Here is a 21,895-nt window from a genome sequence, read left to right as displayed (position 1 = left end):
ATGTGCATGTCCTGGGAACCACACTGGTGTTCCCACTATGTTCAGGTAGGTTTTAGGTGACCTTCCCAAACCTTTTCTTCCTTTGAAGGAAGTGCATTATTTTTATTATGCAGCATAGGCTGCATTTCATTACTGTTTCTTTTCTGAAGGATAAAAAAATGTAACACCAAGACAGTAAATAAGTAAAATTATTTTATTTGCAATCCTTAAGTCATCCACACATTTTTCATAAAACTTTTCATAAACATTGTTAACCACTATGGTTCCCTCAAGGAGAATTAACAGTAACAAATTATTTGATTTAAACTACAATCTGAATAATTTAAACAAGCTGAAATTAGTCAACATGTGAGTGATATTCATAAATGAAAACGTTGACTGTCCTGTAGTAATCAATGCATAGCTACAGCTGGTTGAAGGGGACCAAATCCATTGAAGAGGCGATTTGGTTCCATTTTACCAGCTCTAGCAAAGCATTGCAGTGCTGCTAGTTTGGGGTACAAAAGAGTTGAAATGATTTTTATTTGTACAATTATGTAGTTATGGACTTTCTACAAATGTTAGAGATTCCCATATCAGTACTTTAGTCATTACATGTAAACCTTTCTATTTTGAAGGCACTTTTCCTACTATTTTCTACTCGAATGGAGCAGAGGTCTTTGCCCTTTAACATTTTGTTGATGCATTAAGGAATTATCGATGTACAGCTTTGCATAATTCTTAAATGTAGACAATAACCTGTTTTAAAACCAACACCATTTAAAGGAACAAATAGACTTTGATGTATTTCAGAGTACTATTTTGTATTTCTGTTTAGGCAGTGTACCAAGTAAGTATGCTAATAGGGAAGAGTACTGGTAACCTTTCTACCGCTGCTCCTTTATTTAGTATTAATTATACTTGAGGGCTAATAGCAAGTTGCTGACAGGGAGGGGGTGGAGGAATATGAGTGGCCTTAAGAAAGTACCTCTGCCCTTTGGTTTATAAATAGATCACATGTGTATTCAGTGTATTGCTTGGACTTGTGTTGAAAGGAACTACTACCATGCATGCCAGCTTTTTTCTTTGTTTTTGCTTATGTAGTGTTACTAATCATAGGTTAGTAATTTAACCCTTTTCAAAGTCTGTTTCCCTGACTGAGTTCTCCATCATTTTGGGTACAGATTGCCTAGTTACTTCCATTATCAGCTTAATAATACATGGACTTGTGGTGGATAGCTATAATCAATGAATTTGAGTATTCAAATCTACTACATGAGTAATACTTTAAAAGTACAGCAAATTTTTGTTATAATGTGATTTCAGTGTTGCATTTCAGTATCAGGGAAGGGATATCTTCTGAAATATACTTGTAAATAAAACTTTGAGATATTATAGTTTGCCTATAAAGTAAGTACTTTCAGTGAAATATAAAGAAACAGTTACTGTTTTGAACTAAACTGGGAAAAGGTCAACACTAATTCAGGCAGTATTCAGACAGTTCTCATATTAAGTATATTCTGCATCTGTTGGTTGGTAAGTATCCTGCTGCTGGTGAAATTAATGTAACTACAATTCTTTCCATTTATTCTAATAGAAATGAAACAGGTGTTAAATTGCCTGGACTTAAGTGCTGAAGATAGCAATAAAACTGGCTTCTATTTTTACTAATTATATGGGAGCTGTTTAGCAGATCCAGTTGCTCAAGTGTGCTTTTGGATGGCAGTTCAGTTTCATATACTGGCCATATTGGGGCAAGGAGAGGCCATGGAAAAAAAATAGTACAGCATTTGATAATGTCAGCATCTGTTATCCCTGTCAGAGAGACAGTTGAAATGTTTGAGTTACACCAGTGTCAGCAGATGCCCAGAGTTTACTATGTACTCAGTTAAAAATGAACAGCTGATCTAAGTGATGGATGTGGCATTTTAGAATGATTGAAAAGATTCAAATATGTTCAGTTAAACTTGTAAGCACTAGAATCACTATATAATCTAACTTTTTAAAATGAATAGTAGATGCTGTCATTTTATTTTCTGAGGATTCTGTACTCTTAATATTATAGCAGTGGGACTCTTTGTCACCAGGATGTTTTAAAATAATTATTAAAAACTTTCATACCTGTAGAATAATGGATATAATTTTTCTATAATTTTATAATGCTCTATAATTTTACAATGTTATAAAACCTGAGTATAGTAATACCCTTTGAGTAGTTTTATAGAGGAACCTGTACTTTTGAGATACATATTTTCAGTTATAACTGTAGTTAACCTTAGAGCCATTTCTGTTCAACTTGGGACACATAAAAATTTTCAAATATCTTTATGCTCTTTATACACGTCTGAATATTCCAGTTGAAATAATACTTTTAGTAAGAAGTGATTAGAGTATATGCATATTAGTATTTCTTTTTCTCTAAATCTGTCATAGTAGCTTGAAACTGGTACTGCTTATAAAGTATTGCCAGCAGCTTTATTATTTATGATTTTTGTTAATATATAAGTGTATATTACGTAAAATAAATTTTGTATAAGATACAAAAAAAGTATTGTGATATCTCCAACACACTATAAATATCATGTTTGTAAAAATTGAATTGCTGTTGCACAATACCAGTGGGAGGTGATTATTCTGTGTAAATTGGTTTCTTGACTATAGTGTTTTCATTTTATATGCCCCTATGGAGAAAGCAAATTCAAGGATAATATCGATAATAAATTAATTTCTTTTAAATATTTGGCAATCTGTTACCAGTGTGCCCTGTTAACCTACAACTATGGTGCAGAATTTTGTCATTTTCCCTGCATAAATCATATGTTTTAATTTATTCTAAGTACTAACAGCATTTAAAGCAAAGACTGGGTTAAGGGCCTGATTAACTTGAGGACAACACCACCTTTTTTTTTTTTTTTTTTTTAGAGTAGAACGTTACTTAAAAGATAGTCTTTTCGAATTATGACTATGTAGCTTTCACAAAAGAAAGCTTAAAACAACAAAACTTGCTTCAGAAATTCCTCTTATGTTAGTAGACTATAAATTTATCAAACTATCAAGAGCAGTCGTTAAAATGTAATGATGTCAGTTTTTGTTATATCTTGTTATTCTTAACAAATCAGTTGATCCTACTAATGCGATATATACTTCAATTAAGATCATAATGTGGAGAAAGAAAATAGGTCATGTGTATCCCTTATTCTTTTGTTCTGGTAATACTGATTTCTTTTCTGTATTCTGTATTCAAATTTTAATCATGTGAGTACTTAATTTAAAAATGTGTAAAGCATAGTATATTTTAAACTTAAAAGATTTAAAAGGAGTTTCATGATAATTTTAAATCTCCTTAGTTGAACTTTTTTTTTTCTTCACAAATAGAAATCTTCCCAGCATTTAGTCTCCATCTAAAAGTAGTACGTACATTTTTATGGTGTTAGTATTGCCAAAGGTCATCTCTTTGATACCAGGTTAATTTACCATATGAAGGTCATTCACATAGAAAGAAGCAAAGGCTTCTTTTAGCTGCAGTGTAGTTCCCTCCTGGCAGTTTATTGCCTACCAAAAATACATACTTCTTTACATTCCATAGCATTGTATGTTCATATGGGTACATAAAGAAGTATGTACTCTGAGTAGGTTTTACTAAGTTGTCAGCTGTAAAAACATGAAATGTTTTATTTTCCCATTTGTTAGTAAAACATTCAGCTTACTGATACAGAGCAGTGGTAGATCATTTGCAGAGACTATCAAAGACTAAACTATAACACATTTACCTGAAGCGTGGCATTAGTGCCATTTATGGCTCCTTGTTCTTGGTGGATATAGACACTTCTAAACACTAACCAGTTATCTGTTGAACTTTGTCCTGCTGGTTGTTTTTGCAAGAGATTCATAGAATCAGTGGAGTTTTTACAGAGTATATTTCAGAAATTGGTAAGATCAGCCTAGTGTTTCTTCATAGTCTTCAGAGCGAATTTCTTCTTATTTGTAGTTTGCTTCTAGATCCTACAAGTAGATAGTAACGAATTCAGTGCAAATTCTTTTTACAAACTAGATATCTTATTGAAAACTTAACCAGTTAACTAATTAGTACTTCTTCTGATATTGACTCTAAAGTTGAAAGAACAAGGAGAAAAACTAGATCTTTTTAGAGTGTGAGTGAACTGAATTTTTAAGGATGATGAATTTTTTGTTATTTTTTTTTAAAGGTCACAGATAAGGAACTCATTATTATTTGAAGACTTCTTTCTCATTTCTTTGTCTTTATTAATTACTTACCTGAATTTTGCATTTAGGTGCTTTTGTTTAGGTTGAATACATATTTGAATAGGTGTATAAATACCTAATTTTGGTGAGTTTGGTTCTTTCGATTCTTTAATTTTTTTTAATATAAAGGATAACTACCTGCACCATCAACTTTTCTAAAGTCTCACTGAAAAGAATTGAAGGGTGTTAGCCTGTGGCACTGGGGTTCGAGCTTGATCATTTAGCTTGAAAGGACATTATGGTTGGAGAGTTGCCTTTAATTATTGTGGTATTAAAAGGTTAGTTTAAAAGAACACTGTAAGAAATTTTCGTATTCGGGAAAGGAGAAAACAAAAAGGCAGGGAAAGTAGAATTCCTGCAGCCCGTGATAAACGTTAGTGCAGCTCGTAGAGAGCAGATCCGAGTGTAGCAGTAGATGGCCCCGCGCTGCAGCAGTGTCAGCAGTGCAGTATTAGGACTCACCATGCACATTCTCATGTATTTTTGTGACCAACTAAAAGTTAGCATTAAAAAGTATTTTGCGATCTGCCAAGTCTCTTGGTTAACTAAACCTTGAAATAGACAATAGTTTTTTAAAAAGGTAGTGTCCTTTGGAAGCAGGATGCGATTTACTAAGGATGCAAAATCATTATTTAATCAGAAACAAAGACTAAGTTTTTAGTTATGTCAGTGACACTAATGGATTTGTATATTTTTGAGATCAAGAATTATCTGATAAGATACTTGAAGCAACATTCCTTTTTACACTACATAAGCTGTCTACTTGAACTGTGAAATGAGGCATTGCCGAGATAAACTTTAACAATAGAAGCATGTATCGAGTCAATAATAGGTAAGCATGCAGAAAGTCATAAGCATCCTTAAAAGTGCAGGCCCCTTGTGGTGCTGTTACCTGTAAGCTTAGTGCCATGCAGCATTTGCAGGAGGAAGAGAGATAATGACCTAGAGAGTCTCATCAGCAGCAGCCATCTCCTCTTGATTGTTCCTTCACTCTATTCGCTGATTCAGCACTTCTTTCCTTGAGCCGAGGGAAGCAAGGGGGCTGGTATGAGTGAACACAGAACCTCACCTTTTAAGATACATTTGAAAAACAAATGAACAAACAAAAAAACTCCAAATAAGCCATCTTTTCCCTCTCCCTTCCCTTCGCCTTAAAAAAAAACCAAACAACAAAATTGAATCAAAGTTGGCCATTTGATTTGGAAGGTCATATTACCAGTATTGCACAGATACGACCTTGTATCTGCTGTACAGAAAGTTAAGCAACCAAGGAAGGTTGGTATAATGGCCAAGAAAATGAACCTTGCTCATTTTCAGATGAAATGCTTCAGAAGAGGGGAGAAAGTTAGAGAGGAAGTTAATTTTATAATCTAAAAAAGAAAAGAAGCCAAACACCAAAACACACCTCACTCCCCCCAAGTAAACATTCACCCTATTTCCCTTTGCCCACCAGAATACATTAGGTTCTTCTGACTTCTCAGGAAATATTCTGTATCTTTCTTGCTGTGAAGTTGTTTTTTGGTTTTTGTTTGTTTGTTTGGTTTTGCTTTTTAGTTTCCAGGATTAATTGGTAGATCTGTAGTGAAGCCACCTTGTCATATCCAGAGGTCAAGTCTGCAAGCAAGGTCAGGACTTCCACATGGTCACTACAGAGGTTAACTTATATTCTTCTCTCAGTGGCCACGGGCTAAACTGTTACAGCTTTATAGGCAGCTAAGCATTTGAAACATGCACTCCCAGGCAAACAGGCTCTCTTGTGCCTCTCTCTTCCCTGACCATATTTAGTCAACCATAGCAAAAAATAGTCTCTCAGCTGTCGATTGTCGATCCAAAAGCTGAGGAAGCCTCTATCTTGCTTTCTGCCTATTGATTGTTCATCCTGCGGTCCACACACTGCTTTGCCATTTGTTCTGCCCCCTTTTTTTTTTTTTTTTTTTAAAGCACTGCCAAATAAAGCGGTCTCTCATATTTCCACTTACATTTCCCAGATTTTCACTGAGCTTGCGCTGAGACTGGGAAAGCCTGATGCGGCTGTCACTATACTTAGAAGCACTGCAGAGAAAAAGAGGAAAGAGGAAAAATATTACCCTGGCTAGTTGCAAGACAGTCTTTAGACAGATCTGGAACAAGTAAAATCCCTCTGCTGCCAAAATATATTTCATAACCTAATTTTTTGTTGGTAAAAAATATTATGGATGATGATATTTTACATAACTGAAGGCCTGAAGAGATTTTGCAGGGTTATCTTTAGAGCTAGTTATTGCTACACATCCTTCTTAAATTTAAGGAATAATATTTGAGTGGAAAATATGTAGAAATGGTAAGTAGAACCTATATATTAAAGATGGAGAGAGATCATTAAGGAAGAGTAGTGTGTAAGTGAAATCTTAGAAAAATGCTACTTAAAACTTTTAATTCAGTGTCAGTTTCAGTTAATTTTTTGTAGTGCTTAGATGAGAAACGGTCTGGAGTGCTTTTGAGTAATTGTGTACTTTTATATTGAAACTATATTTACATACAGAACTATTAAAATGCATTTTTATTCTATTTCATTTTCAAATGTGAAGTATTTTTTTTCCTTCTTTTTGACATTGCCACTCCTTTTAAATTTTTTGAAATAACATTTAGGCGTGATCATTTCTACTTTACCAGAGACTATGAAATAGTCATTAACCTAATCTGTAATGAAGCATAATAGTATATGCTTCAAAGAAAAAATACTTTTGCTCTAAATTTAATAGCATATTCACAATAAATTATAATATTGAAATTTATCTTTTTAACCAAGGAGAAAAGAATATTATAACGTCAAATCTAATGTACTTGTGGAGATACAGTTTTAAGATTTTACAAACCTGAAAATGCCCCAGAGAAACTTTGTTCCTCCCTAAACCAAATCTATACCTTGTTCTTAATTCAAATACAGTATTCTGTTAAGTATTGATCCAATTAAGATTCAAGAAAAACTATTACCAGTTTTTTAAGCTCATTGTCCTACCTGGGAAGTTTGTCCTTGACATTCTTTTTGTCTTTAGCATTTAATACCACAGCAGGTGAATTATTTTGGATGGCTGTTTTAAAGCAGTGACATAAAGAGTACCTCTGTAGACATTTGGCAATTTTGAAGAGCCAGCTTTTCTAGATATTGGAATACTTTTACACATATTGTGAGAAGATGACACATGTCTCAGTTTAAGATAGGTTAATTTTCAGGCTTCTAAATCGCCTCATTTTTTTCTAAACATTTTGTAGTGGTGAAAGGTTTTTTTGTTGTGGTTGTTATTGTTTTTGTTTTTAAAGCAAACATATAATGTGCTGGGCACTCTTCTAAATAAACCCTTTTAAATTTTCAACTTCTTTGAGATAGAATCGGTGATTCTTCTCACATTTTATAGATGAGGAAACCAAGGCATAGAACTTAAATAACTGCTCGTCACCAGCCATTCACCTTGCTAATGCCAGAATTTGAACCCAGATAGTTTGGCTTCAGACTTTGAGCTCTTTACCACCACACCATGCTCTTGCTCTGGTTTGTAATAATGAAACCAGTGAGGGAATTACCACTCTTGGGGACTTGAGAGTATACCAAAAATTTAATAGGTTGCTAATATCCTTGCCTCCATTATATTCAGAAAATGACTGTTCATTTGATTGTTTCTTCCTTTGTTCCATTCAACAAAACTTTGAGCTTGTTTTACTAGGCATATAAAGGGAATATAAAGATAAGTAAAACGGGGCCCTGGCTTAAACATAGAAGGAGAAATAAGAACTGACTGGTCATTTAAGAGATAATTTTGGTTGTCTTTAGTTTAAGAATGCTCGAGTACTCAGCTTTACATCTCTTCTGCAGCCTGAATTGTTGCATGTCTCTTTCTCATTTTGAGCTAAATTCTATTCTTAATGAAATTAGGCTAAATTAATGAGCCTTTTAATTGTGGTATCTGTCAAAAAAGAGTTTGGGGCGGGGAATAAAAGCACACCAAAAAAAGAATTTAAAAACATCTAACTAATGTCTATTCACTAGCTATAAGTAGATGAAAGAAACTATAAACCCAGCTATATTCATTTATTAAAGTGATTGCCATGGATAGCATCTGGGTATATATCTTCCCAAGCTTCTTGTCTGCATCCATTCAGATGGGGGTGGGTATCGAACAAAAATATGTTTAGAATATCACATACTGACCTGCTTTTAGTATGCCCTAAAGAACTTCTGCTTGGGATTTGTCAGCTTTCTTAGTAGGTTCCTTTATGAATTCTGGACTAACAGGCTTTATTAGTTTTATTATTTGAGGGATTGTTCATTAACTAAGCAAGCATTTAGTAAACAGCTTGTGTGTGCTATAGTTCTTTCTAATGTTTTTTTACATTAATATGTAAGACCTCCACAGTTTAGCTCCTTGGGTTTGTTTAGAAAAATGTTGCGTATCTCTGAAGAAAGATTGTAAAGCATGGCAGGCCCTAAAAATGGACCCACTGCCATTTGACTGCTACATACCAATGTAGACAGCTGCTTGTCCCTCTACTTCTTAGAACTCATTTGTTCATCATTCAGCAAACGTTCGAGTATTACCATGTGCCATGGATTATACTAGGCACCACTATTAGTTGTTCCGGAACTTAATGCTTCTTTGGCACTATTCACAAATGCCTGCTTAACTGGTAGTAAGATCTTATCTTTAAACCATCCATGTCCTTAACCTCTTGGAAAACAACCAGATTGAGAACTAAAGAAGAGTGTTTGGGCATTAGGGAAAATGCCTCCAATACTGTGCTCTACATGTGGGAGCCTGTTGACTCAGTAAAATTACTGATGTGCTGAACTGGTAACACCTGATCCCAGCAACCCTGTGAGCCTGAGTGCTTGCAGCGTAAGTCTCCTCTTCAGGAACGACAGCGCTGCAGGGGACAGCCAGCAGCGGCTTGCCTGGTTGGATTGTGGGCTCCTCAGATTATCCACCCCACGTAAGTGGGACTAATTAACAGAATGGATTGGTTCTAAAGTGAAAACTTGCTCTCTGAAAATCTGAATTTTGCATTTTAGTACTAGGATTTGATTGACTTTATAGAGTGTGATCTAGAAAGGACTGGGATCATTTTTGTCACTTCTGACAGTAGCCTGGAATTACCATCTTTCTTCTGCTCTGATACTTCAATTACACATTTTATACTGAGAGGAAAAAGCAAAAAGATATAAGGTAGTGAGAGAATAGAGAGGCAGTAGGCTTTCAGGAATACGTATTCAAGAAAGCATATTCTGTTTAAGTGCCTTACTAACCTGAGCCATTGGCTCTCTTTCTGAGAGGCTTCAGCTTTCTGTAGCTTTTTCATTTAGGAAGTGCAAAAGCCCGGAAGAACAAGTTAGTGATGGCTCCATCTCAGTGGATAGCTTATGCCTGGAGAAGGAACTGCTCCACTTTCCCTGTCTTTCTTTTGAGTTATTGGCAGCATAATATGGGAAGATACTTCTGGAACAGGAATGCAAGGTAGTGGGAAACATGGTTTCATAAGAACCATCTTCTCAAGGATATCCATTCAATAATGTGACTTAAAAAAAAACTTGATGAAATTAACATGAACCAACAACTTATAATGTAAAAGTTACTGTCATATTTATATATCTTGGCTATAAGTAGCAAACTTAAAGGATTTTAATATAGTAAGCCTAAATGTTATTTTAGTGTTTTGACTAATTTTTAAAATCTAATATATATGCATAGCTAAGTCAAATACTACTACAAAGCTTATAATGAAAGAGAACTGTGTTCTGCTTTATCCCTCTTCATCCCTTTGTTCCCCCCTTCCCAATAACTTCCAGCTTATCCTGCAGGTTTCCTAATTTATCAATTGTAGCTTTTATCTACTGATTTCATGTCATGAGAAATTAAGATTTAAAACTATTGACATCATCTATTACCACCATTTCTCTCAACATAATCCTATCACAGTTTTTGTTTAAAGCAGTGTTTACATTATTACCTTATAATTACATTTTGTTTTTAATAAAACTTTTTTTCCCACATGATTTAATACTTACATCTTCTAAACTCTCCAAAAGAATCATAGAACCCTTATAAATTCCATTTCTCACATGGTCAAATGTGTAGAGTACTAGATAATGCCAAATCCAAACATTCGGTAATGCAGTGTGGTACCAGTACTTTTCTCCATTAAGAATCTGAGGCAAAGTTAAATAATATCTAGTATCTCTGTTTCTTTTTTAAATATTTTATTTTTAAGTAATCTCTGCACTCAATGTGGGGCTCAAACTCACCACCATGAGATTAAGGGTCACATGCTCTACCAACTGAGCCAACCAGGTGCCCCAATATCTAGTATCTTATTTTAATCCAGTGAAAGAAGAAGATTAGAATCCTTGTAGTTACTGTAAACGAACTAAAGCAGAAAACCTAAGCTTTGTATGAGGTCCGCGAGTGGGATTTAGGAGTTCGTAGACTCTCTCAAAATTGTAGGCAGACCTATACAATGTGCATTTCTCTGGGGGACAGAGGGGAGTCCATAGTTTTGCATAGATTTCCAAAGAATTCTCTCACACTTAGCAGTGATTATAACTTTAGTAACAGCCACTGAAAGCTATCTTTAAGCTGTGATTCTCAATACACTTTGGGTTATAAACCTGTTTTAAAATCTGATAAAAGCAATTTTAGAGGTTCTTGGATCCTCCAGAGCCTGTTCTGTGATTTCTGGGGCTTCCTACATGGGATTCATAGACTGCTACCATTGAAGAAATACGTTCTGGGTAATGTTAGGCCTTATTCTCATATGAGTTTTCCACATAAAATCTTTCTGTTAAGAAAAGTTACTAGTATATAGTAAGAAAAATTATTTCTAATTTTACTTTTTTGGGAGTGGGCTAGGTTTTTCTTTAAGACACATCATTTCTTTAAAAAAAAATTTTTTTTTTTAATTTGAGTGTAGTTGACAGACAATGTTACATTAGTTTCAGGTGTGTACAACATAGTGCTTGAACATCTCTGTATGTTATGCTGTGCTCACCACAAGTGTAGCTGCCATCTGTCCGCATACAGTGCTATTAAATATCATTGACTATATTCTCGATGCTGTACCTTTCATCCCTATGACTCATTTATCCCATAACTGGAAGCCCATACCTCCCGCTCCCTAAACCCATACCTCACTCCCTTCTGGCAACCATCCGTTTGTTCTCTGTATTTATAGGTCTGATTCTGCTGTTTGTTTGCTTATTCATTTGTTTTTAGATTCCACATGTAAGTTAAATCATACAGTACTCTCTGACTTGTTTCACTTGGCATAGTATCCTCCGGGTCCGTCTGGGTTGTCACAAATGGCAAGATCTCATCCTTTTTATGTCCCAGTAGTGTTCCATTATATATATATGTACACCACATCTTCTTTATCCAGTTCGTCTATCAGTGGATATTTGGATTGCTTCCATATCTTGGCTATTGTAAATAATGCTGCAGTAAACAGGGGTGCACAAATGTTTTCGAATTAGTGTTTTTGTTTTCTTTGGGTAAATACCTGGTAGTAGAATTATTGGATCATAGGATATTTTTCTTTTTAATTTTTTGAGGAACCTCTGTACTGTTTTCCATAGTAGCTGTACCAATTTATTTTTCCACCAACAGTACACTAGGGTTCCTTTTTCTCTACCTCCTTGCCAACACGTTATTTCTTTTCTCTGATTTTAGCCATTCTGACAGGTATAAAGTGATGTTTCCATTGTGGTTTTGATTTACATCACCCTGATGATTAGTGATGTTGGGCATCTCTATTGGACATCTGTAGGTCTTACTCAGGTCCTCTGCCCATTTTTTAATCAAGTTGTTTGTTTTTTTGAAGTTTAGTTGTGTAAATTCTTTACGTATTTTAGATATTAACCCCTTATCAGATATATCATCTGCACATATCTTCTTCCATTGAGTAGGTTGCCTTTTGTTGGTGGTTTCCTTTGCTGTGCAAGAGCTTTTTATTTTGATGTAGTCCCAGTAGTTTATTTTTGAAGAAGTATCACTTCTTGATAATTACTTCTGCTTTTTTATGCTTTACTTTTTGATGGTCTTTAGAATAACTGTCTTTCTTGCTCTGGAAATATTTTGTTATCCTTAAATTTTAAATATTATAATTAACCATTTTACGTGTTTTAATATCAACTAGATTTAGCCCTGCTAAATGACCTATATCAGATTTTTAACTGTAGTTCATGATAATCTACCAGTTACAGGAAATTTGTCTTTTTATCACTATTATTCCTAGTTTGTTGTTGTTGTCACCTGGCTGTTCTTTATTAACTCTTTCATTAATAGATACTATATAAATTGAACCTAAGAATTTCCACAAGACCATAAATATGTCCTTGTTTGGGTGTATTTCTTTCTGCTTTGGTTTTTTTTCCTCTTACGATGTTTTCCTCTTGTAACACTCCCGTTCTAATTTGATTCTATTCCCCCAAATGGTGATAGTTTACCTCTTAAGGCTTCAAAAAGTTGCACATTAGAGATTTAGAAAAAAATATAGTTAATTTTTCTCTGAGGGCATAATTTTCTTCAAAGAAGAATGTTTTTGATTTCAAAAGTTTCCTTTATGTATTTTTCTAAAGAAAATAATGAAATATTTAATTAAATATCAAATTATGTAAATATCAAAATCATGTAAACTTGACTTTCAGTGCAATGCGCGTCTTACTGTCTAAATTACCAAGACCATGGATTGTGGACGAGAAGAAAGACGATGGTTATACTGCCTTGCATCTGGCTGCCCTTAACAATCACGTAGAGGTGGCTGAACTATTGGTGCATCAGGTAGGAAAAGCTGTGCCATAATTTTTAACGGTTGTGGACCATTGCCATTCATTCATTTATTACTTCATCAACTACCTGTTGGTAGGTTACAGTAAAACCCCACAATGATGCGTTTTCAGATATGGTACATATTCATTCTTCTGCCTAAACCGGTTCTTAAATAGAGGGTAGTGCTGTATATATGTGTGTGTGTAAGGGGATGGAGGGTATCCCTTAGCCCCAAGTCTTCCCTCCTACAGTGTTGCTGGATTGGTCCGATGAAATAGGCATCAATAGATTTTCCAGAATCACTGCAACTGTTGTAGAAGTATCCAGCAGCCATAGGACCAAGAACCATTATGTCGATATCTAAGCTCATGCGGCCAGTTGCCATCAGGTCACACCAGGCTGCAGCCAGGATCTGGGGATTCGGGTCATGACCACTGCTGGACTCCTGGAATCTGTGGCTGGATAGCAGCACAGGTTTACTTCAGTCATTTCATTCATCTCTGTAATAAGATGATGTGACATTTTTATGAGATTGGATTTGGGGGAATTTATTTACTGTAGTTTTATGACGTTTTAGTTTTTCAGCAAAATTTTTAGATACACATAGAGAAGCACTGAAGTTAACAAAGAATTATCTGGGATCTCTGACTTCAAAAGGAACTTACAGTCTAGTTAAGAAGATGAAATAGCAGAATTTAGTAAATTGTTCATTATGTGTAATTAGCATCACATTATAAGATGGATACTCCACGAACTATAGAAGTTTAGATAAAGAAATAGTTTGAAAGTTAAACTGTTTTCCCCTGCCATTTTAAGGCTCAACTATATATTTTTTTTAACTGAAGTATAGTTGACACACAATGTTACATTAGTTTCAGGTATACAACATAGTGATTTGACAATTGGAATGCTATTCATTAGGCTATGCTCACCACAAGCGTAGCTGTCGTCTGTCACCGTGCAGTGCTATTACAATACCATTGACTAGTAAGCCCTTATTATTAAAGTTACTGCTCTTAGAGGTATTGTGATAATTTCCTTTTCAATCCAAAGTATACATAACTGACGTTATGCCAATATCACAGTATCTTGATTATTGTATTTTAGTAAGTCTTGAAATCAGTTGAAGTAAGTCCTCCAACTTTGTTCTTTGTTCTCTTTTCTCAGAATTACTTCAATATTTTAGATCTTTTGAATTTCCCTGTAAATTTTAGAATCAGATTATTAGTTTCTATTAAAAACTCTTGGCATTTTGCTTGCTCTGCACATTTTAGATATATCTTCTTTTTTAGATTTATCTTTAAGTAGTTTTTTCATGCTATCGTAAATTGTATTGTTTAAAATTTCAGTTTCTAATTGTATTTCAAACATACAGAAATACAGTTATTTTTTGTATGTTGACCATATTTCCTGTGATTTTGCTTCAATTACCATAGATCATTAGGGGATTAGAAATTACAACCACAGTGAAATACTACTAATCTACTACTACTACTACCTACCAACGAAAATGACCAAAATTAGCCAAATGTTGGTTAGGGTGTGGAGCATTTAGAATTCATATACATTGCTGGTGTTTTCAAGGCAGCCATTTTGAGAACAATTTGGCAGTTCTTAATAAAGTTAAATATATATTTACTGTACAACCCAGCAGCCCCCCCTTCTAGCGTGTACCCAAGAGAACATTTCCACACAAATACTTACACTAAATATTTGTAGCAGCTTTATTTGTAATAACCTCAAACTGGAAGCAAGCCCAATGTTCATGAACTAATGTCTAGATAAATGAATTATAGTAGATCATACAGTGAATACTACTTTGGAAAATCTAATAATGGAAAAGTTCAGGAAACTTAAAAGTAAATCCATCACTTTCTGCATTTAGGGAGAACAGGCATGATAAGAAAACAAGCTGAAATCAAGTTCTTCATGATGACGCCCAGAGAAACAGAAGTAATAAAAACAAATCAGAAACTCCCATCTTCTAGACTATGTCATAGCATTACTGGGGTTTCAGCTCTACCTGATACCCCAAGCAAGGGCACAGGTGGGGTTTCAGAGTTCTAATCAGAGGGCATGAAGAATATGTAAACAGAATAATAAAGTTTATCTTCTGAATTTGTAGCCCTTTTCTTAGTTTCATTTTTAAAATTATTATTATGCAAGACATTGTATAGGGCAGTTTTACATGTTATTTTTCTTAATCCTTCCTGGAGGGGAGGAAAATTTCTTCTTTCTTCCCTTCTAGGTTCTTTGGCTGGTCTAATAATTAAATCGACATGAGACATAACAAGAGAAAAACTCATTTAATTTTGTACACATGGGAGCTCAGAAAAATGTGAGACTCTCCAAAGTGACCAAAGTAGGCAGCTTTTATACCTTCTAAACAAACAATTATTTGTGGAGAATTCACAAAGGGGTTTGCGCTTGGGGTAGCAAATAAATAAATGAAGTAACAAAGTTTATTTATATAGTCAGTTCTTGGCCCTTAATTCCTCATCTCTGGCAATAAGGATGCCTTCTACCCTACAGGTACAGGGAGGATAGCCTTCACATGGGGAATTTATTTCCTGCTTTCAGGGGAACAAAGGAAGGTCAGAGTGTCCTTGCACTGGCTGTTTCCTAAGTAACTTTAATTCAAAATAATCAGTATGCGAAAGTGGCATTATTTGGGGCAGCCCACCCTGAACCCCATCATCACTGACCCTGTGAAATAGGTTATACTATGACTGTGTTGGAGCCAAGGAAATGAGTGTGATATGGCAGAATGCTTGCTTAAGTTCTTGAAGCTCTAGGTCCCTTGGTGCCAGTGAATTCAGGATTTTGCTTCTCAGTTCCTTTCCTCTGTCCTTGGCATCAGCTGTTCTCATATAGTGCTTTGACTATCCCAGAACGCTGGTAGGACTTTCTGCTTTCCCTTTAATAAGTATTTTTATGTACTAATTAATTAAACATTGTCTTCTCACCCTGCAGCGAAGTTCCTTTTCACTGAATAAGAGCTCAGTCATGCAGCAAGAGGAGGTGACCTTATTAGGTCATTAAAGTAAATCTAAATCCAATATGAGGATTCACTAATAGAACTTTTTAGGAAATACTATTTAGAGTTAAAAGGAGCTAATTATCTCTATTGTCGTATAATGGAGATTGAGAGGGAGCTGTGTTTGAGCTCTATACTGAACTTTGTTCCTTAACTATTCCTATTATGGAGTCACCATAATAAATAATTATTGTAAACTTGCTGTTCTATCTCAGGAAGTTTGCTGTTTCATCCAGTTTTTGCTGTATTGCCAGCAACTGTTAACAAGAACAATGTTGCAGTAGCTAGAAGAGAGGAAAGTGGTCAGCAGTGTTCTGTGTTATTTATTCCTCATGAAGAGTTATAGATTTAGTGTTCGTGGTTGTCAAATTTGAGTATGTAAACTTTGTTCTTCTTGTTCAGGGTAATGCTAACCTGGATATCCAGAATGTGAACCAACAAACTGCCCTACACCTTGCTGTTGAACGACAGCACACCCAGATTGTGAGGGTAAAGTATTTACTAACAAGAATCTTACCTTATAGTTGTGTCTTAACCAGACAGATTTCTAGAAGGTCTTGAAAATTATTCATAGTTAGATTTTTCAAAAGGCATAGTTAGATCTAAATATTATGATTTTAGGCTAATATTTTGCTTTAGTTTGGTAAAGAGTTTTTATTTACAATAGGGAAAATCTTAAAACTGTGATATTCAAAGTCTGTTGTATAAATTTGTTGCCAGACTTGTGACTTCCCAAAATATTAAATCAGAGAATTTCAAAGTAACATATAAATTGGTTTTTAAAAAGTACATTCCCGGGGCGCCTGGGTGGCACAGCGGTTAAGCGTCTGCCTTCGGCTCAGGGCGTGATCCCGGCGTTCTGGGATCGAGCCCCACATCAGGCTCTTCCGCTATGAGCCTGCTTCTTCCTCTCCCACTCCCCCTGCTTGTGTTCCCTCTCTCGCTGGCTGTCTCTATCTCTGTTGAATAAATAAATAAAATCTTAAAAAAAAAAAAAAAAGAAGCCCCTCCTTTAAAAAAAAAAAAAAAAGTACATTCCCTCTTAATTTGTATAATTGAGAGTGAACTACAATTAAAAGCTTAGGCTGGACGTTTGCTGCACAGATTCCAAAAAGCTGAAATATGTATTTTTATTTGACTAATCTGATATTCCAGAGAAAATATTTGAAAGATTATCGGCTTAAGATTTTTTTTAGAGCAGTGATTCTTAAAGTTTAGAAGCTGAACCAGCAGCATCAGCATCACCTGGGACCTTGGTAGAAAATTCTTGGGCCCCACCTCAGACCGACCAAATCAGAACCTCCAGGGGTGGGAACTAGCAATCTGTGGTTTAACAAGTCCTCGAGGTAATTCTCATGCATGTTCAAATTTGAGAAACACTGTCCTAGAGTGACATTTTATGTAAGCTTTTGGGAACAAAGTAAAAACAAAAACACAAAAACTAAACACCACCAAAAAACGGTAATTTGCCAAGACAGGTAAGACCATATGCTTGAGATTGGCTTCTATTTATGGTGTTTTTCTAAAACTCTGACAGCATTTGTAGAAGGGATCAGGAAAATCAGTAAAGCACCATAAGTAAAGTCTTAAATATGAAGTTGTATTTACTACTTAAAATATCCTTGAGGTGTATCAATTATGCATTTTAAATAAGAGGTGGTAGTTTAGCAAACACCTCACATTTATTGTTATTTAAAATTCCTCTTGCTCAAACTGAGGTTTGCTGGAGGGGAGGGAGGGAGAGGGGTGGGGTAACTGCGTGATGGACATTAAGGAGGCATGTGATGTAATGAGCACTGGGTATTATGTAAGACTGATGAATCACAGACCTGTACCTCTGAAACCAGTAATACATTATATGCTAATTAACTGAATTAAAAATTTTAAAAATTTAAATACTAAAAAAATAAATAAAATTCCTCTTGCTAAAAATTCTTCATTTATCTGTCATTTTTGGCTCTTCCTTATGACTACATTTGGAGAAAATTGACCAAAGAGAATGGAATAAATAACTTGCTGGTTTCTTTAAGTAATAGAAAAATTACAAACATTTATGATTTGGTCCTATTGGAAGTACTTAAAATATCCTAACTCACATATCTGAAATGAAAAGGAGAAAAAAGGGGCGCATGGCTGGCTCAGTCAGTAGAGCATGCAACTCTTGATCTTGGGGTTGTGAGTTCGAGCCCCACATTTCGTGTAGAGATTACTTGACAAAATCTTTTTTGTTTTTAAAGATTTATTTATTTATTTGAGAGAGAGAGTAGTGGGGAGGGGCCAAGGGAAAGAGAGTCCTAAGCAGACTCTGCATTGGGCTCCGCGCCCGGGCTCATAGAGCCCAATGTGAAGTGAAGCTTGATCTCATGACCCTGAGATCACAACCTGAGCTGAAACCAAGAGTTGGATGCTGAGCTGACTGTGCCACCCAGGTGCCCTGAAAAAATAAAATCTTTAAAAAAATAAATTAAAAAAGTAAAAGAAAAAAAGTCCTAAATTTCTCCCAGTTATCTTGATCTTAGAGTTGATGAATTAAGCCACATGTTGGTTCTCATTGCTTTCTGTTTCCTCCGATTGGATATATTTGAGTAGACAGAGCTCATCACTATTTGTAAAGGAGCCACAGGAATTTTGAGAGTAGCAAGTGAATATATAAAGATAATTAGCTTTAGTGTCAATCCCTTCAGGTAGGTCCAGGGCTCTGTCACTTTTAACTTATTTTATTGTATTTTATTTTATCGTATTTTATTTTATTTTAATTCAATTAATTAACATAGTGTATTATTAGTTTCAGGGGTAGAGTTCAGTGGTTCTCAGTTGCAAATAACACCCAGTGCTCATTCCTTCAAGTGCCCTCCTTAATGCCCATCACCCAATTGCCCTATCCCCCCGCCCACTTCCCCTCCAGCAACCCTCAGTTTGTTTCCTATAGTTAAGAGTTTCTTATGGTTTGTCTCCCTCTCTCATTTTGTCTGTGTTGCTTTAGATATGTAGTAATTTCTTATGGGCCAGAGAGACCTTAGCAAAATGAGATGTCTTTCTCTTTTAGCTTTTGGTCCGTGCAGGTGCCAAATTAGATATTCAGGATAAGGATGGGGATACTCCTTTGCATGAAGCTCTGAGGCATCACACCTTGTCTCAACTACGCCAGCTCCAGGATATGCAAGATGTGGGGAAGGTTGATGCTGCATGGGAGCCATCCAAAAACACAGTGAGTAAATTAATCTTTAATTCAGTACTACTGGAAGTATCTTTTAATGCAAGATCTTATATTTATGGTTAATTTAATCTGTTTCTGATAAAATATTTATCGGAACTGCACATGTAGAAATTTAGTTTATGGACTAAGTAATATTTAATTCTGACTATATTACTTCAAATTCTTACTGAGAGTTGTTTGGCTGGTTTTTAACTTTAGCCATTCATATGGGTGTGTAGTGGTATGTTGGGGTTTTGATTTGCATTTCCCTAGTGACCGCTGATATTTTTAAAAATTTTTTTAAAAATTATTTAGTTTTGAGAGAGAGAGAGAGAGAGAGCCAGCACAAGGAGGGGGAGGGGCAGAGAGTGAAGCAGACTCCCTGCTGAGCAGGGAGCCTGCTGTAGAACTCAATCTCAGGACCCTGGGATCATGACCTGAGCCAAAGGTAGATGCTTAACCAACTGAGCCACCCAGACACCCTGATTTTTTTTTTTAAAGATTTTATTTATTTGTTTGAGAGAGGTAGAGAGAGAGAGATTGAGAAAGCACGAGTGGGGGAAGCAGATTCCCTGCTGAGTGGGGAGCCCAGTGCGTGGCTTGATCCTGGGACTCTGGGATTATGACCTGAGCAGAAGGCAGATGCTTAACAGACTGAGCCACCCGGGTGCCCCAGTGACTACTGATATTGAACATCTTTTCATTTGCTTGTCACTCACATATATTTGATGAGGTGTCTGTCCACATTTTTTGTGCATTGTTTTGTTGAGCTGTTTTCTTACTCTTGAGCTTTGGGAGTCTGAATTCAAGTTCTACATCCGATATGGGATTTGCACATATTTTCTCCCCATCTGTGCCTTGTCTTTTCATTCTTTCAGTAGTGTTTTTAGAAGAGCAGAAGTTCCTAATTTTGATGAAGTCTGATGTATAAATTTTTCTTTCATTGTTTGTGCTTTTTGTGTCCTATCTGAAAAATCTTTGCCAAACCTAGGGTCACTCCTCTTTCGTACTAGAAGTTTATTAAGTTTTAGCTGTTACATTTAGGACTATGATTCTTCTTTTTTTTTTAATTTGAATTCAAGTTAGTTAACATACAGTATATTATTAATTTCAGGGTACAATTTCATGATTGATCCGTTGCATATAACACCCAGTGCTCATTACATCAAGTGCCCTCCTTAATGCCTATGACCCAGTTACCTCATCTGCCCACCCCCCACCCCTCCAGCAACCCTCAGTTTGTTTTCTATAGTTAAGAGTCTTTTACGGTTTGTCTCCCTCTCTATTTTTAGCCTTTTATTTTTCCTTCCCTGACCTATGTTCATCAGTTTTGTTTTTTAAATTCCACATATAACTGAAATCATACAGTAGTTGTCTTTTTTTGACTGACTTATTTCGCTTAGCATAATACATTCTAATTCCATCCAGGTTGTTGCAAGTGGAAAGATTTCACTCCTTTTGATGGCTAAGTAATATTCCATTGTGTGCATATATACATATATAGTGTACATTTACACATATACATATATATGTATATATACATATATACTTTATGTATGCTTTTTTTTTTTTTTTAAAGATTTTATTTATTTGACAGAGACAGCTAGCGAGAGAGGGAACACAAGCAGGGGGAGTGGGAGAGGAAGAAGCAGGCTCATAGCGGAGGAGCCTGATGTGGGGCTCGATCCCATAACGCCGGGATCACACCCTGAGCCGGAGGCAGACGCTTAACGGCTGCGCCACCCAGGTGCCCCCTATATATGTTTTATTATATATATATATATATATATATATATATGGATATCCGGGCTCTTTCCATAGTTTGGCTATTGTGGACACTGCTGCTATAAACATTGGGGTTGCAGGTGCCCCTTCGGATCACCTTTGGATAGATACCTAGTAGTGCAATTGCTGGATTGTAGGGTAGTTCTGTTTTTACTTTTTGAGGAACCTCCATACTGTTTTCCAGAGTGGCTGCACCAGTTTGCATTCCCACCAGCAGTGTCAGAGGGTTCTGCCTTCTCCACATCATTGTCAACATGTATTGTTTCCTGAGTTGTTAATTTAGGCATTCTGACTGGTGTGAGGTGGTATCTCATTGTGGTTTTGATTTGTATTTCTCTGATGATGACTGATATTGAGCATTTTTTCATGTGTCTGTTGGCCATTTGTATGTCTTCTTTGGAGAAATGTTTGTTCACGTCTTCTGCCCATTTATTGACTGGATTTTTTGGTTTTGGGTGTTGAGTTTGATGAGTTCTTTATAGATTTTGGATACTAGCCCTTTATCTGATATGTCATTTGCAAATATCTTCTCCCATTTGGTAGGTTGTCTTTTAGTTCTGTTGATTGTTTCTTTTGCTGTGCAAAAGGTTTTTGTCCTGGTGAAGTCCCAGTAGTTCATTTTTGCCTTTGTTTTCCTTGCCTCTGGAGACATGTCTAGCAAGAAGTTGCCGTGGCCGAGGTCAAAGAGGTTGCTGCCTGTGTTCTCCTCTAGGATTTTGATGGATTTCTGTCTCACATTTAGGTCTTTCATTGGACTATGATTCATTTTGAGTTAATTTTTATATATAGTATGAAGTATCAGAGATCATTGTTTTATATGTGAATGTTCCAGTTATTCCACCA

General features: G+C 35.6%; 1 protein-coding gene and 1 long non-coding RNA gene across 2 annotated transcripts in view; one reads left to right on the top strand and one right to left on the bottom strand.

Moving 5' to 3' along the window:
- The window catches only part of MIB1 (MIB E3 ubiquitin protein ligase 1), a 128,869-nt gene that overhangs the window by 84,692 nt on the left and 22,282 nt on the right, over positions 1 to 21,895 (top strand). The window contains exons 13-15 of the mRNA XM_045781962.2: positions 12,914 to 13,046; positions 16,474 to 16,560; positions 19,118 to 19,279. Of these exons, the coding sequence (XP_045637918.1) occupies positions 12,914 to 13,046; positions 16,474 to 16,560; positions 19,118 to 19,279 (382 nt within the window). The remainder of the gene's footprint in view (positions 1 to 12,913; positions 13,047 to 16,473; positions 16,561 to 19,117; positions 19,280 to 21,895) is intronic.
- LOC123782094 (uncharacterized) lies at positions 180 to 5,956 on the bottom strand. The gene is made up of 3 exons (XR_006776908.2): positions 5,693 to 5,956; positions 5,135 to 5,260; positions 180 to 3,981 (listed from the first exon to the last, which is right to left on the bottom strand). It is a non-coding gene; the product is annotated as an uncharacterized LOC123782094 (long non-coding RNA).

This window comes from Ursus americanus, chromosome 19 (genome assembly GCF_024610735.1).
Source record: "Ursus americanus isolate L20-20 chromosome 19, mUrsAme1.1.p, whole genome shotgun sequence".
In the NCBI taxonomy this organism is placed as follows: Eukaryota; Metazoa; Chordata; class Mammalia; order Carnivora; family Ursidae; genus Ursus; species Ursus americanus.
The sequence above is the reverse complement of the archived record's forward strand: the minus strand, read 5'-3'. Positions and strand labels throughout refer to the sequence as shown.